Genomic DNA, 17325 nt, shown 5'->3' on the forward strand with positions numbered 1-17325 from the left:
ATACAGGAGCTGATTGAAAAAAGGATCATGTAACATATGTTTATCTGAGTAAAAATTAATAATACGTTGTGTAGTAGATGTTCTGACTTCCCACTCATATTTTTTTTTTTAAACTAATCAATCAACACATGGTTTCCTTCGTAATTCTTTACGGAATATTATTCTTTAATGAATTAAATGAAGAAAAAATAAACATTTTCCTCTACTGCTTCACCAACTCCAATCAACAGATGGCGATATGCGTATTTCATGCGCTGTTGCTAGTGTGACGTATATTCTAGTGGACGAGGCGCTTCTTCAACTGTTAGGTATCTTGCTAGCCAACATACAACCGGAACATTTACGTTTTTTTAGACCGTTTCGGGGAGTTAAAAATATGTCGTATCCACTAGTTACCCCTTAATTTTCATGTCTCCATTTTTATTAGTCAACTAGCTGTCTGGTTAAGTTAGCAGTAGCCTAGTCGCTAATGATATTTAGCTAACGCTAACAACCCTGACCATGAGCTCACTAACATACTCCCCCCCTGTTGAAGAAGAAGATGTCTGCCGGACAGAGAAAGAGAAGGAAGATGAGGCTGTTGAGGTTGAGGCTGTTACAGTGAAAGAAGAAGATGTTTTTGTGAAAGAGGAGGAGGATGTTACTGTGAAAGAAGAGGAGGAAGATAAAAATGACGATGCTGTGTTGGGCGTGAAAGAGGAAGAGGAGGAGATGACTATCACAGTGAAAGAAGAGGAAGACGTTTTTGAGGTGAAGGAGGGGGAGATTACTGTCACATTGGAGGAGGAGGAGGAAGAGGAGGAGGTTGGAGATCTGATTAACACCCGTGAGTACTATCTAACAGTGACACAAACTCTGCAGTTGTTGAACTAAAGTGTGGTTTTAAAAGGGCATTCTGACGTTCTAGACTTAAATATGTTGTTCAGTACTGTAGGGATTGTTAAACTACACTGTGAGATGCGTGTAAGGTCCAGAGTAGGGCCATCACCAAAACGTTTATTAACACTGGATCAAATGCATCCAATGACATTGACTGAAATTAGGACTGTCCCTGACCAAATCAAATTTTATTTGTCACATACACATGGTTAGCAGATGTTAATGCGAGTGTAGCGAAATGCTTGTGCTTCTAGTTCCGACAATGCAGTAATAACGAACAAGTAATCTAACTAACAATTCCAAAAAACTACTGTCTTATACACAGTGTAAGGGGATAAAGAATATGTATATAAGGATATATGAATGAGTGATGGTACAGAGCAGCATAGGCAAGATACAGTAGATGATATCGAGTACAGTATATACATATGAGATGAGTATGTAAACCAAGTGGCATAGTTAAAGTGGCTAGTGATACATGTATTACATAAGGATGCAGTCGATGATATAGAGTACAGTATCTACGTATGCATATGAGATGAATAATGTAGGGTAAGTAACATTATATAAGATAGCATTGTTTAAAGTGGCTAGTGATATATTTACATCATTTCCCATCAATTCCCATTATTAAAGTGGCTGGAGTAGAGTCAGTGTCATTGACAGTGTGTTGGCAGTAGCCACTCAATGTTAGTGGTGGCTGTTTAACAGTCTGATGGCCTTGAGATAGAAGCTGTTTTTCAGTCTCTCGGTCCCAGCTTTGATGCACCTGTACTGACCTCGCCTTCTGGATGACAGCGGGGTGAACAGGCAGTGGCTCGGGTGGTTGATGTCCTTGATGATCTTTATGGCCTTCCTGTAGCATCGGGTGGTGTAGGTGTACTGGAGGGCAGGTAGTTTGCCCCCGGTGATGCGTTGTGCAGACCTCACTACCCTCTGGAGAGCCTTACGGTTGAGGGCGGTGCAGTTGCCATACCAGGCGGTGATACAGCCCGCCAGGATGCTCTCGATTGTGCATCTGTAGAAGTTTGTGAGTGCTTTTGGTGACAAGCCGAATTTCTTCAGCCTCCTGAGGTTGAAGAGGCGCTGCTGCGCCTTCCTCACGATGCTGTCTGTGTGAGTGGACCAATTCAGTTTGTCTGTGATGTGTATGCCGAGGAACTTAAAACTTGCTACCCTCTCCACTACTGTTCCATCGATGTGGATGGGGGTGTTCCCTCTGCTGTTTCCTGAAGTCCACAATCATCTCCTTAGTTTTGTTGACGTTGAGTGTGAGGTTATTTTCCTGACACCACACTCCGAGGGCCCTCACCTCCTCCCTGTAGGCCGTCTAGTCGTTGTTGGTAATCAAGCCTACCACTGTTGTGTCGTCCGCAAACTTGATGATTGAGTTGGAGGCGTGCGTGGCCACGCAGTCGTGGGTGAACAGGGAGTACAGGAGAGGGCTCAGAACGCACCCTTGTGGGGCCCCAGTGTTGAGGATCAGCGGGGAGGAGATGTTGTTGCCTACCCTCACCACCTGGGGGCGGCCCGTCAGGAAGTCCAGTACCCAGTTGCACAGGGCGGGGTCGAGACCCAGGGTCTCGAGCTTGATGACGAGCTTGGAGGGTACTATGGTGTTGAATGCCGAACTGTAGTCGATGAACAGCATTCTCACATAGGTATTCCTCTTGTCCAGATGGGTTAGGGCAGTGTGCAGTGTGGTTGAGATTGCATCGTCTGTGGACCTATTTGGGCGGTAAGCAAATTGGAGTGGGTCTAGGGTGTCAGGTAGGGTGGAGGTGATATGGTCCTTGACTAGTCTCTCAAAGCACTTCATGATGACGGATGTGAGTGCTACGGGGCGGTAGTCGTTTAGCTCAGTTACCTTAGACCAACAACAACATATTGGTCGCCTGAAAGTCCAATTGATTGGTCGAAATTTGTAAATGTGTATTTTTCCATATGTAGACAGACACACCCTATGTATGTGAGCTTGTCCGAAGCTTTAAACGTACGGTTTGATGAATTAAGACAAATGCCTCAAGAAGCCACCTGAGAACTAGATAACCTGACCCAACTTTTCTCCTCCCTCTTTCCGCTGGCTTTCACAGATTCTGCCATTACTCTCCTAAAGTTGCCGGTAATACACGAGGAGTTGGCAACCTTTCTCATGGAATGAGAAACGGCCATTTATCTTACCATTTCTACCGATCTGCGTGCCAATTATGTTTTTTTTTCATATGCACAGTTTCGTGGAACAGTTTCATTTAATTTATAATAACGTGTTCATGTCTCTAAATCATTGGCATGTGGTTAATCAAAATTCTATCCAAATATAAATGAAAATAATCAACCTAAAAGTAATTAAAATAGCCAACAAATAAAAACATTGCAGCCTGCAGGTAGAACAAATCCTGATTTTAAACAAATTAAAAAATCCTATAAATCACATTGGCTACACATGGCCTGTCTGCAACGAACTTGAAACATTGTTTAAACTATTAACTTGGGTCTGTCTGGAAGTTTGCTCTAGCACGCTTGCAACATTGTATAAAAAAGATTCTGATTCTGAGCCCCTCAGAGTTTCCAGTGCCAGTGAGCTCAGGACAGGCACGGCTGTAAAGCTATTTGCATAAGGGATAAGAAGCAGTGCTTGACTTGGACAGGAGCTCATCGGAGCTGAGTACCGGCACCTCAAATGTTCTACTGCTTGATCTCCTGTTCCTCTCATAGAATATTAGCTCTAAAGTATTCTGGAGCTCCTGCACCTACATATAAACAGTACCGGCACCCAAAATGAGTACCAGGAACCTATTTCAGTCCAAGTCAAACACTGATGAGAAGTAATCAGGTCTATTTTATGACGTTTCTGCTGGATCAGAGCATTACATTTTTCCCTTTTCACGCTATGTGGTTATCGAAAGGGAAAGAGCTTGAAAGATTTTTTTTCAAATATATTTTTTATTTATTTTATTTTATTTTACCTTTATTTAACCAGGTAGGCAAGTTGAGAACAAGTTCTCATTTACAATTGCGACCTGGCCAAGATAAAGCAAAGCAGTTCGACAGATACAATGACACAGAGTTACACATGGAGTAAAACAAACATACAGTCAATAATACAGTATAAACAAGTCTATATACAATGTGAGCAAATGAGGTGAGAAGGGAGGTAAAGGCAAAAAAGGCCATGGTGGCAAAGTAAATACAATATAGCAAGTAAAACACTGGAATGGTAGTTTTGCAATGGAAGAATGTGCAAAGTAGAAATAAAAATAATGGGGTGCAAAGGAGCAAAATAAATAAATAAATTAAAATTAAATACAGTTGGGAAAGAGGTAGTTGTTTGGGCTAAATTATAGGTGGGCTATGTACAGGTGCAGTAATCTGTGAGCTGCTCTGACAGTTGGTGCTTAAAGCTAGTGAGGGAGATAAGTGTTTCCAGTTTCAGAGATTTTTGTAGTTCGTTCCAGTCATTGGCAGCAGAGAACTGGAAGGAATTGGTTTTGGGGGTGACTAGAGAGATATACCTGCTGGAGCGTGTGCTACAGGTGGGAGATGCTATGGTGACCAGCGAGCTGAGATAAGGGGGACTTTACCTAGCAGGGTCTTGTAGATGACATGGAGCCAGTGGGTTTGGCGACGAGTATGAAGCGAGGGCCAGCCAACGAGAGCGTACAGGTCGCAATGGTGGGTAGCATATGGGGCTTTGGTGACAAAACGGATTGCACTGTGATAGACTGCATCCAATTTGTTGAGTAGGGTATTGGAGGCTATTTTGTAAATGACATCGCCAAAGTCGAGGATTGGTAGGATGGTCAGTTTTACAAGGGTATGTTTGGCAGCATGAGTGAAGGATGCTTTGTTGCAAAATAGGAAGCCTATTCTAGATTTAACTTTGGATTGGAGATGTTTGATATGGGTCTGGAAGGAGAGTTTACAGTCTAACCAGACACCTAAGTATTTGTAGTTGTCCACGTATTCTAAGTCAGAGCCGTCCAGAGTAGTGATGTTGGACAGGCGGTTAGGTGCAGGTAGCGATCGGTTGAAGAGCATGCATTTAGTTTTACTTGTATTTAAGAGCAATTGGAGGCCACGGAAGGAGAGTTGTATGGCATTGAAGCTTGCCTGGAGGGTTGTTAACACAGTGTCCAAAGAAGGGCCGGAAGTATACAGAATGGTGTCGTCTGCGTAGAGGTGGATCAGAGACTCACCAGCAGCAAGAGCGACCTCATTGATGTATACAGAGAAGAGAGTCGGTCCAAGAATTGAACCCTGTGGCACCCCCATAGAGACTGCCAGAGGTCCGGACAGCAGACCCTCCGATTTGACACACTGAACTCTATCAGAGAAGTAGTTGGTGAACCAGGCGAGGCAATCATTTGAGAAACCAAGGCTGTCGAGTCTGCCGATGAGGATGTGGTGATTGACAGAGTCGAAAGCCTTGGCCAGATCAATGAATACGGCTGCACAGTAATGTTTCTTATCGATGGCGGTTAAGATATCGTTTAGGACCTTGAGCGTGGCTGAGGTGCACCCATGACCAGCTCTGAAACCAGATTGCATAGCAGAGAAGGTATGGTGAGATTCGAAATGGTCAGTAATCTGTTTGTTGACTTGGCTTTCGAAGACCTTAGAAAGGCACGGTAGGATAGATATAGGTCTGTAGCAGTTTGGGTCAAGAGTGTCCCCCCCTTTGAAGAGGGGGATGACCGCAGCTGCTTTCCAATCTTTGGGAATCTCAGACGACACGAAAGAGAGGTTGAACAGGCTAGTAATAGGAGTGGCAACAATTTCGGCAGATAATTTTAGAAAGAAAGGGTTCCAGATTGTCTAGCCCGGCTGATTTGTAGGGGTCCAGATTTTGCAGCTCTTTCAGAACATCAGCTGAATGGATTTGGGAGAAGGAGAAATGGGGAAGGCTTGGGCGAGTTGCTGTTGGGGGTGCAGTGCTGTTGACCGGGGTAGGAGTAGCCAGGTGGAAAGCATGGCCAGCCGTAGAAAAATGCTTATTGAAATTCTCAATTATGGTGGATTTATCAGTGGTGACAGTGTTTCCTATCTTCAGTGCAGTGGGCAGCTGGGAGGTGGTGTTCTTATTCTCCATGGACTTTACAGTGTCCCAGAACTTTTGAGTTAGTGTTGCAGGAAGCAAATTTCTGCTTGAAAAAGCTAGCCTTGGATTTTCTAACTGCCTGTGTATAATGGTTTCTAGCTTCCCTGAACAGCTGCATATCACGGGGGCTGTTCGATGCTAATGCAGAACGCCATAGGATGTTTTTGTGTTGGTTAAGGGCAGTCAGGTCTGGGGAGAACCAAGGGCTATATCTGTTCCTGGTTCTAAATTTCTTGAATGGGGCATGTTTATTTAAGATGGTTAGGAGGCATTTAAAAAAATATCCAGGCATCCTCTACTGACGGGATGAGATCAATATCCTTCCAGGATACCCCAGCCAGGTCGATTAGAAAGGCCTGCTCGCAGAAGTGTTTCAGGGAGCGTTTTACAGTGATGAGTGGAGGTCGTTTGACCGCTGACCCATTACAGATGCAGGCAATGAGGCAGTGATCGCTGAGATCTTGGTTGAAGACAGCAGAGGTGTATTTAGAGGGGAAGTTGGTTAGGATGATATCTATGAGGGTGCCCGTGTTTAAGGCTTTGGGGAGGTACCTGGTAGGTTCATTGATAATTTGTGTGAGATTGAGGGCATCAAGTTTAGATTGTAGGATGGCTGGGGTGTTAAGCATGTTCCAGTTTAGGTCGCCTAGCAGCACGAACTCTGAAGATAGATGGGGGCAATCAGTTCACATATGGTGTCCAGAGCACAGCTGGGGGCAGGGTGGTCAGCAGGCGGCAACGGTGAGAGACTTGTTTTTAGAGAGGTGGATTTTTAAAAGTAGAAGTTCAAATTGTTTTGGTACAGACCTGGATAGTAGGACAGAACTCTGCAGGCTATCTTTGCAGTAGATTGCAACACCGCCCCCTTTGGCAGTTCTATCTTGTCTGAAAATGTTGTAGTTTGGAATTAAAATTTCAGAATTTTTGGTGGTCTTCCTAAGCCAGGATTCAGACACAGCTAGAACATCCGGGTTGGCAGAGTGTGCTAAAGCAGTGAATAAAACAAACTTAGGGAGGCTTCTAATGTTAACATGCATGAAACCAAGGCTATTACGGTTACAGAAGTCGTCAAAAGAGAGCGCCTGGGGAATAGGAGTGGAGCTAGGCACTGCAGGGCCTGGATTCACCTCTACATCGCCAGAGGAACATAGGAGGAGTAGAATAAGGGTACGGCTAAAAGCTATGAGAATTGGTCGTCTAGAACGTCTGGAACATAGAGTAAAAGGAGGTTTCTGGGGGCGGTAAAATAGCATCAAGGTATAATGTACAGACAAAGGTATGGTAGTATGTGAATACAGTGGAGGTAAACCTAGGTATTGAGTGATGAAGAGAGAGATATTGTCTCTAGAAACATCATTGAAACCAGGAGATGTCATTGCATGTGTGGGTGGTGGAACTAATAGGTTGGATAAGGTATAGTGAGCAGGACTAGAGGCTCTACAGTGAAATAAGCCAATAAACACTAACCAGAACAGCAATGGACAAGACATATGGACATTAAGGAGAGGCATGCTTAGTCGAGTGATCAAAAGGGTCCAGTGAGTGGAGAGGTTGGTTGGGGGTCACGGCGATTTAGACAGCTAGCCAGGCCATCGGTAGCAAGCTAGCATAGGATGGAGGTCTGTTGTTAGCCACGTCTTGCGTTCCGTCAGTAGATTAGTGGGGTTCCGTGTGGTAGAGGGGATTAATCCAAATCACACAACAACAACAAAAATAAAAACAATAGATATAGTTATACAGGCCCAAGAAGAAAACATAATAAAAATAAATAAATTGTCCGATTGAGGAACTGAGGAACTATTGTAACTCTCAATGGATGTAAAAACAGACTTTGTTTGAGGTGAAGAAAACGTTACTTTGAGAAGCTCCACAGGTCATTCGTGGTGGTGAGTTGAGACAATCAGAAATATTATCAGATCCCCAAATGGACACATTTATACGTCTACATTTCCGCGCAAGCCAGGTAGTAGAGGTCGACTGATTAATCCGCATGGCCGATTTCAAGTTTTCATAACAATCGGTAATCAGCCTTTTAGATGCCGATTATATTGCAATCCACGAGGAAACTGCGTGGCAGGCTGAACACCTGTTACGCGAGTGCAGCGTCAAAAGGACCTTATGGCTGCAAGGAGCCAAGGTAAGTTGCTAGCTAGCATTAAACTTATAACAAAACAATCAATCTTCACATAATCACTAGTTAACTACACATGGTTGATGATATTACTAGGTTAACTAGCTTGCTTGTCATATAATCAATGCGGTGCCTGTTAATTTGTCATCGAATCACAGCCTACTTCAACGCCAAACGGGTGATGATTTCACAAAAGCACATTCGCGAAAAAAGCACAATCGTTTCACAAATGTACCTAATCATAAACATCAATGCCTTTCTTAAAATTTATACACAGAAGTATATTTTTTTAAACCTGCATAGTTAGTTAAAATAAATTCATGTTAGCAGGCAATATTAACCAGGGAAATTGTGTCACTTCTCTTGCGTTCAATGCAAGCAGAGTCCGGGTATATGCAACAGTTTGGGCTTTCTGGCTCGTTGCGAACTGTGTGAAGAACGTAATTAGTTTGCCAGAATCTTATATAATTATTGCATAATATTGAAGGTTGTGCAATATTTAGGCGTAGGGTTGCCACCCGTTCTATAAAATACGGAACGGTTCCTTATTTCACTGAAACGTTTAGTTTTCAAAATTATAGTTTCCTGATTTGACCATATGACCAAAGGCTCGTATTTCTACGTTGTTGTTTTTTATAATTAAGTCTATGATTTGATACAGCGGTCTAACTGAGCAGTGGTAGGCCGCAGCAGGCTCGTAAGCATTCATTCAAACATCACTTTACTGCTTTTTGCCAGCAGCTCTTAGCAATGCTGAGATGCACAGCGCTGTTTATGACTTCAAGCCTATCGACTCCCGAGATTAGGCTGGCAATACTAAAGTGCCTATAAGAACATACAAATGGTATAGAGAGAGAAGTCGACAGGTCATAATTCCTATAATAACTACATCTTAAAACTTCTTAACTGGGAATATTGAAGAACTGGGAATGTTGAACCACCCAGCTTTCATATGTTCTCATGTTCTGAGTGTAACGGATGTGAAGCGGCTAGCTCAGTTAGCGGTGCGCGCTAAATAGCGTTTCAATCGGTGACGTCACTTGCTCTGAGACCTTGAAGTAGTGGTTCCCCTTGCTCTGCGAGGGCCGCGGCTTTTGTGGAGCGATGGGTAACGATGCTACATGGGTGACTGTTGTTGATGTGTGCAGAGGGTCCCTTGTTCGCGCCCGGGTATGGGCGAGGGGACGGTCTAAAATTATACTGTTGCATGAGCAAGGAACTTAAACGTTAGCTTTTTTACATAGCACATATTGCACTTTAACTTTCTTCTCCAACAAATCAAATCAAATCAAATTTTATTTGTCACATACACATGATTAGCAGATGTTAATGCGAGTGTAGCGAAATGCTTGTGCTTCTAGTTCCGACAATGCAGTAATAACCAACAAGTAATCTAACGAACAATTCCAAAACTACTGTCTTATACACAGTGTAAGGGGATAAAGAATATGTACATAAGGATATATGAATGAGTGATGTTACAGAGCAGCATAGGCAAGATACAGTAGATGGTATCGAGTACAGTATATACATATGAGATGAGTATGTAAACAAAGTGGCATAGTTAAAGTGGCTAGTGATACATGTATTACATAAGGATGCAGTCGATGATATAGAGTACAGTATCTACGTATGCATATGAGATGAATAATGTAGGGTAAGTAACATTATATAAGGTAGCATTGTTTAAAGTGGCTAGTGATATATTTACATCATTTCCCATCAATTCCCATTATTAAAGTGGCTGGAGTTGAGTCAGTGTCAGTGTGTTGGCAGCAGCCACTCAATGTTAGTGGTGGCTGTTTAACAGTCTGATGGCCTTGAGATAGAAGCTGTTTTTCAGTCTCTCGGTCCCACTTTTGATGCACCTGTACTGACCTCGCCTTCTGGATGATAGCGGGGTGAACAGGCAGTGGCTCGGGTGGTTGATGTCCTTGATGATCTTTATGGCCTTCCTGTAACATCGGGTGGTGTAGGTGTCCTGGAGGGCAGGTAGATTGCCCCGGTGATGCGTTGTGCAGACCTCACTACCCTCTGGAGAGCCTTACGGTTGAGGGCGGATCAGTTGCCGTACCAGGCGGTGATACAGCCTGCCAGGATGCTCTCAATTGTGCATCTGTAGAAGTTTGTGAGTGCTTTTGGTGACAAGCTGAATTTCTTCAGCCTCCTGAGATTGAAGAGGCGCTGCTGCGCCTTCCTCACGATGCTGTCTGTGTGAGTGGACCAATTCAGTTTGTCTGTGATGTATATGCCGAGGAACTTAAAACTTGCTACCCTCTCCACTACTGTTCCATCGATGTGGATGGGGGTGTTCCCTCTGCTGTTTCCTGAAGTCCACAATCATCTCCTTAGTTTTGTTGACGTTGAGTGTGAGGTTATTTTCCTGACACCACACTCCGAGGGCCCTCACCTCCTCCCTGTAGGCCGTCTCGTCGTTGTTGGTAATCAAGCCTACCACTGTTGTGTTGTCCGCAAACTTGATGATTGAGTTGGAGGCGTGCGTGGCCACGCAGTCGTGGGTGAACAGGGAGTACAGGAGAGGCCTCAGAACGCACCCTTGTGGGGCCCCAGTGTTGAGGATCAGCGGGGAGGAGATGTTGTTGCCTACCCTCACCACCTGGGGGCGGCCCGTCAGGAAGTCCAGTACCCAGTTGCACAGGGCTTATTAACACTTATTTTCCACCATAATTTGCAAATAAATTCATTAAAAATCCTACAATGTGATTTTCTGGATTTTTTTTCTCATTTGGTTTGTCATAGTTGAAGTGTACCTATGATGAAAATTACAGGCCTCTCTCATATTTTTAAGCGGGAGAACTTGCACAATTGGTGGCTGACTAAATACTTTTTTGCCCCACTGTATATGGGGTTGAAAAATCATAATCAGTCGACCTCTACCAGGTAGCCTATTATTATGCATGACTCAACATTGACAGGAACGCTCAAAACAAAAGTCAGTGACTAAATTGCCAAAACTCATAAATGAAATGAAATAAACCAAAATGTATCCACTCTGCAACAATGTATCCACTCTGACAAAGGTAACGGGAAGACTGGAATTATAATATTGGTTACTGTAACCAAGTGACACATTTTGTAGATTAGAAATGATAGGAATTAACAGTAGATGTTCCACTGGTCGTACTTGTAATGGGGAATTGATAGACACTAAAACTCAAACTATTCACAGAATGAAGTTATGAAACAATGTGCACAAATTGGCAGGAGAGAGTGCGTTCTGGAGAGAGAAGTGCATTGTGCGTCTGGGCTGCGTGGTCAATCCGACGTCTGTATTGGCCATGCAGCGTTTTACGGTGATACGGCCTCAGCAGAACTCGGGGCATTCATACGTCTGTATTGGCCATGCAGAACTCAGGGCATTCATACGTCTGTGTTGGCCATGCAGCGTTTTATGGTGATACGGCGTTTTATGGTGATACGGCCTCAGCAGAACTCAGGGCATTCATACGTCTGTATTGACCATGCAGCCTCAGCAGAACTCAGGGCATTCATACTCCTTCGCTTCGCGGAGCAGTGCTGAGCTTTTGTGAAGGAAGTGAGTTTGTGTTTATACAGGATGTGCCGCCCCCACCTACCGTCAACCAATCATGTCAATGCAGAGCTATACAGAGCCATGGCGATGCTATTGCGTCACACCCTCCATATGGAGCCACCAACCACATTTTCGGATCAAGCATAACATTTGCTTTTAGTCTAGGCCTCCGCAATGGATTAGTTCATTGAGATGGGCGCAAATATATACATGTGTGTTACTGCTTGACTAAAACCATCTCGGTCAACAAACAGCCTAACGACCAAACACTTGACCAGTCAAATAATTGGGGTCAGCCCTAACTGAAACACTGTAGTCCTCATGATCTATTATTATAGAGCTCTGCTCAGCCTATAAACATGACATTATCTATTGTTATAGAGCTCTGCTCAGCCTGTAAACATGACATTATCTAGTAATTATAGAGCTCTGCTCAGCCTATAGACATGACATTATCTATTATTATAGAGCTCTGCTCAGCCTGTATACCTGACATGATCTATTATTATAGAGCTCTGCTCAGCCTATAGACATGACATTATCTATTATTATAGAGCTCTGCTCAGCCTATAGACATGACATTATCTATTATTATAGAGCTCTGCTCAGCCTGTATACCTGACATTCCATGAGAGCCAGATTACAGCGGTCTGCTCAACCTCTGCAGATCCTCTCAAGCTCTGTCAGGTTAGATGGGGAGCGTCGCTGCACAGCTATTTTCAGATCTCTCCAGAGATGTTCAATCGGGTTCAAGTCCGGTCTCCGGCTGGGCCACTCAAGGACATCCAGAGACTTGTCCCGAAGCCACTTCTGCGTTGTCTTGGCTGTGTGCTTTAGGGTCGTTGTCCTGTTGGAAGGTGAAAGAGTCTGAGGTCCTTATCAAGGATCTCTCTCTGTCATTTTCTCTGCTCATCTTTCCCTCGATCCTGACTAGTCTCCCAGTCCCTGCCGCTGCACAACATCCCCACAGCATGATGGCGCCACCACTGTGCTTCACACTAGGGATTGTTGTGGACGTTCTCATATAGGACACTAGAAGTCAATCTTAAATGAATCACTCTTTATTGTCAGCGAGCTGGAGAGGTCACAGTCAAACGTATATACGTAAATACCCGGTCTGAAGTGAGCTGTGAACGGGCCTTCCTTACGTAGAGCCTTATATACTGATATCTAAACCTACATAAACATGATTCATTGGATCGGTTCACACGTGTGACTGGCTCCGTCTCTATCTTAACTTAAAGAACATATTCTGGGCGTTCTGACAGATGCCCCTCCCCTCATCTCTTGACCAGACCCAGACAGGAACCAAGGATTGTTTATGACACCATAGTCTGGGCGTTCTGACAGATGCCCCTCCCCCTCATCTCTTGACCAGACCCAGACAGGAACCAAGGATTGTTTATGACATAAGATGCACAGAGTAAATTTAATCCGTTTTACATTCCATTCTTTTATCACTTGTGTGATAACAATAATTACATGTTAAAGTAAAGCACAAATCGCCTTACAGCATGTTAATAACACCATTAACAAAACAAAACACCACACACTGCAGCCCACTGGGCAATCTGGGATCCCCAATTCCCAAGCAGGGATTCAAACCAAGTTGCAAAGCGTCCAGTCTGGTTTTGGATAATTATTTTTTAGCAACAGTGGCAATGAATTCTGCAAGATCAGTCACATTAGAAGAGTGATCTGGGACAAAAGTACAACATTCATCACCAATGATTGCATATGTGCCCCTTGACCTGCCAAAATATAGTCAATGACCTCTCTGTTTTGAAGAGCTAACTTATGCAATTCTTTCATTTCCCCATTTAATTCTTCCTGGGCATTTCGAGTAACATTGCCAATTTTTCTCTGTGTGTCGAGAGATGTATCAAATTTGATTTAACGCATATGCAACTCCATACCCAGGGAAAAAACACCCTTAAAAATAGCCTGGAGGCTGGTGCCTGAGTGTGAGTGATGCCAGCCAGAGATCTCTTATCTCTCCTCATTCCAGGAGTTCTGTAGTCTTTAAATGTAGCCTTCAGATCCCTCTCATTATTCTGAACGGTTCTCATAGCTGGTCACCACAAACCCTACAGTACACGCCCCTCCCCAGTTCCATGGAATGCTATAGTAAGCCATTTTTCAACACACCAATAGGTTCCATTTGGAGCTCCTCTGAAAGAACACTATTCTGATGATAATTTCCTATTGATTTTGACCTCCTAGGTACCCTCTCTAAGGTCGGAGGTCACCATAAAGCAGGTCTTAGTGATCGGTACATCAACCCATGGGTGTCCTGAAGTGACTCAAATGTAAAGTCTATTCAACCCCTGAGTCAGCCTTGATTTAATGTTTTGACCCGGGGAAGGAGGAAACGAGATGTGCTGCCATATGGGTCAGAAGCCTGGACTAATGGATATACAACTAAAAAAACTTCTGAAGTGGGTCGCGTCTCCGGCAACTTAACCGATAGAATGAATGACCATCGGTTTGACTAGCAGCCATAGATTTGTGTCGGGATTATATCTCATGGAAGGATTAAGCAGACCCCCCCGCGAGGCAGCCTTGATTTAATGTTTTAACCCAGGGAAGGATGAAACAAGGAACTGTTAAGGCCAGAGTATTTAGGTCTGCCCTCCTCTCAGGAGGGTGGCACAGTGTTACAACCTTGGAGAAGAGTCATTTCTGTCTCTCTGCAGTCTTCCTGTGCACATCTTTGTTTAATAAAACGATACAGAATTTGTTCAGCTAATCTCTTGCATCCATCATAGCCTGAAGGAAGGGAGGGGCAGTTCCCCCCCTTACTGCTCCGTAACCGATGACGATGATGCATTTTATTGAAGGGATCTAGTCTAGATTAAACCTTGTAGAAAGACAGTCGTATCATGTAGAGGTTTCATTTAGATCTCTCTGTTTAACCAAATACTCTGTTTGTCTTCAGCAGGTGAAAGACCAGACTCTCACAACAGGAAGAGTCCTTCAGACCCAGAGACAACCAAACCCTCAAAACCACATCACTGCTCCCAGTGTGGAAAGAGTTTTACCTGGTTAGGGAATCTGAAATCACATAAGCGCACACACACAGGAGATAAGCCTTTCAACTGCTCCCAGTGCGGAAAAAGTTTTACCCAGTTAGGGAACTTGAAATCACATGAGATGACACACACAGGAGAGAAACCTTTCCACTGCTCCCAGTGTGGAAAGGGGTTTAGACACGCAGGGAACCTGAAAGTGCATGAAAGACGACACACTGGAGAGAAGCCATATAAATGCTCACAGTGTGAAATAAAATGTTCCTCATCCGGGGACCTGAGAAAACATGAGAGAACACACTCTATAAAGAGGCCTTTCCAATGCTCTCAGTGTGGAAAGAGTTTTACCCAGTTAGGGAATCTACAAAAGCATGAGAGAACGCACACAGGGAAGAAGCCCTACCATTGCTCAGACTGTGGAAAGAGATTTACCCAGATTGGGGACCTGAAATCACATGAACTGACACACACAGGAGATAAGCCTTTCCAATGCTCCCAGTGTGGAAAAAGTTTCCCCGGTTAGGGAACTTGAAAATGCATGAGAGAATACACACAGGAGAGAAGCCTTTCCATTGCTTCCTGTGTGGAAATAGTTTTACAGAGTTAGGGACACTGAAAAAGCATGAGAGGACACACACAGGTGAGAAGCCTTTCCAATGTTCCCAATGTGGAAAGAGTTTTACTCAGTTAGCGAACATGAAAAGGCATGAAGGAACACACACTGTAGAGAAGCCATATCAATGTTCCCAGTGTGAAAATACATTTTCCTCATCAGGGGACCTGAAAACACATGAGATGACACACTTAGTAGAGAGGCCTTTCCAATGTTCTCAGTGTGGAAAGAGTTTTACCCTGTTAGGGAATCTACAAACGCATGAAAGAACACACACAGGAGCGAAGCACTACTGCTGCTCAGACTGTGGAAAGAGTTTTACCTGGTTAGGGAATCTGAAGTCACATGAGCGCACACACACAGGAGATAAACCTTTCCACTGCTCCCAGTGTGGAAAAGGTTTTACCCAGTTAGGGAACCTGAAGACACATGAAATGACACACACAGGAGAGAAGCCTTTCCACTGCTCCCAGTGTGGAAAGGGGTTTAGACATGCAGGGAACCTGAAAGTGCATGAAAGAATACACACTGAGAGAAGCCATATCAATGCTCCCAGTGTGAAATGAGATTTTTCTCATCAGGGGACCTGAGAAAACATGAGAGAACACACTCGGTAGATAGGCCTTTCCAATGCTCCCATTGTGGAAAGAGTTTTACCCAGTTAAGGAATCTACAATCACATGAGAGAATGCACACAGGGGAGAAGCCCCACCACTGCTCAGACTGTGGGAAAAGATTTACCCAGATAGGGGACCTGAAATCACATGAACTGACACACACAGGAGATAAGCCTTTCCAATGCTCCCTGTGTGGAAAAAGTTTTCCCCGGTTAGGGAACTTGAAAATGCATGAGAGAATACACACAGGAGAGAAGCCTTTCCACTGCTTCCTGTGCGGGAAGAGTTTTACAGAGTTAGGGACACTGAAAAAGCATGAGAGGACACACACAGGAGAGAAGCCTTTCCAATGCTCCCAATGTGAAAAGCGTTTTACCCAGTTAGCGAACATGAAAAGGCATGAAGGAACACACACTGGAGAGAAGCCATATCAATGCCCCCAGTGTGAAAATACATATTCCTCATTAGGGGACCTGAAAGCACATGAGAGAACACACTTAGTAGAAAGGCCTTCCCAATGCTCTCAGTGTGGAAAAAGTTTTCCCGGTTAGGGAACTTGAAAATGCATGAAAGAATGCACACAGGAGAGAAGCCTTTCCAATGCTCCCATTGTGGAATTTTTTTGCCCGGTCAGGGACATTGAAAATGCATGAGAGATTACACACAGGAGAGAAGCCTTTCCAATGCTCCCTGTGTGGAAGAGAGTTTTACAGAGTTAGGGACACTGAAAAAGCATGAGAGGACACACACAGGAGATAAGCCTTTCCAATGCTCCCAATGTGGAAAGAGTTTTACCCAGTTAGCGAACATGAAAAGGCATGAAGGGACACACACAGGATAGAAGCCTCTCCAATGTTCTCATTGTGGAAAGACATTTTCCCGGTCAGAGGACCTGAAATCACATGAGAGAATAGCGAGGCTGTGGTTCTGACTTTTCTGATATTGTTCTGATATTTTTGACTAATAAATTGTGCTTTGGTTTATGCAACATCAAATCATATTGTATGTATGAAAGCTTCCTCTAAAATAGGCCTACCTTTTGTTTTTGTTTATTCTTCTCAAGTCATGATCACATCTAAAATCAGAATATATATTTTTGTATGTGCATTTTGATTGATTGAATACAAGTCTAGTGTTGGATATTGGTCTTTCAAAATAGATGAATAGAATGTGCATTTCTTGATTCTAACCTTGAAACCTCTCGAATTTGATATGGTTTGGATATTACTAAAGAAATTTGATTGGATATATTTTTGGGATGTTGCTAATTGAATTTGGTTGGATACGTAATTTGGATATTGCAAAATGTAAATGATTAAATTACAGTGCCTTTGAAAAGTATTCAGACCATTTGACATTTTGTTAAGTTACAGCCTTCAGAAGTCAACACACAATACCTCATAAT

The 17325-nt window shown here is 43.6% G+C and overlaps 1 protein-coding gene across 1 annotated transcript; it reads left to right on the forward strand.

The window, feature by feature from the left end:
• Window positions 1-291: 291 nt before the first annotated feature.
• Window positions 292-15343, forward strand: LOC112240301 (oocyte zinc finger protein XlCOF19-like). The gene is made up of 2 exons (XM_042317672.1): window positions 292-826; window positions 14600-15343. The coding sequence occupies exons 1-2, from the start codon at window positions 502-504 to the stop codon at window positions 15211-15213; spliced, it is 939 nt and encodes a 312-aa protein (XP_042173606.1). The 5' UTR covers window positions 292-501; the 3' UTR covers window positions 15214-15343.
• The last annotated feature ends 1982 nt before the right edge of the window (window positions 15344-17325 follow it).

This window comes from Oncorhynchus tshawytscha, unplaced genomic scaffold, assembly GCF_018296145.1.
Source record: "Oncorhynchus tshawytscha isolate Ot180627B unplaced genomic scaffold, Otsh_v2.0 Un_contig_3872_pilon_pilon, whole genome shotgun sequence".
NCBI lineage: Eukaryota > Metazoa > Chordata > Actinopteri > Salmoniformes > Salmonidae > Oncorhynchus > Oncorhynchus tshawytscha.

Excerpts from the sequence above, each read along its gene's own strand:
- LOC112240301 (XM_042317672.1), top strand. The coding sequence starts at position 502 with ATGAGCTCACTAACATACTCCCCCCCTGTTGAAGAAGAAGATGTCTGC. Across the intron at positions 827-14,599 it reads TGGAGATCTGATTAACACCC|CAGGTGAAAGACCAGACTCT; the intron begins GTGAGTACTATC and ends GTTTGTCTTCAG.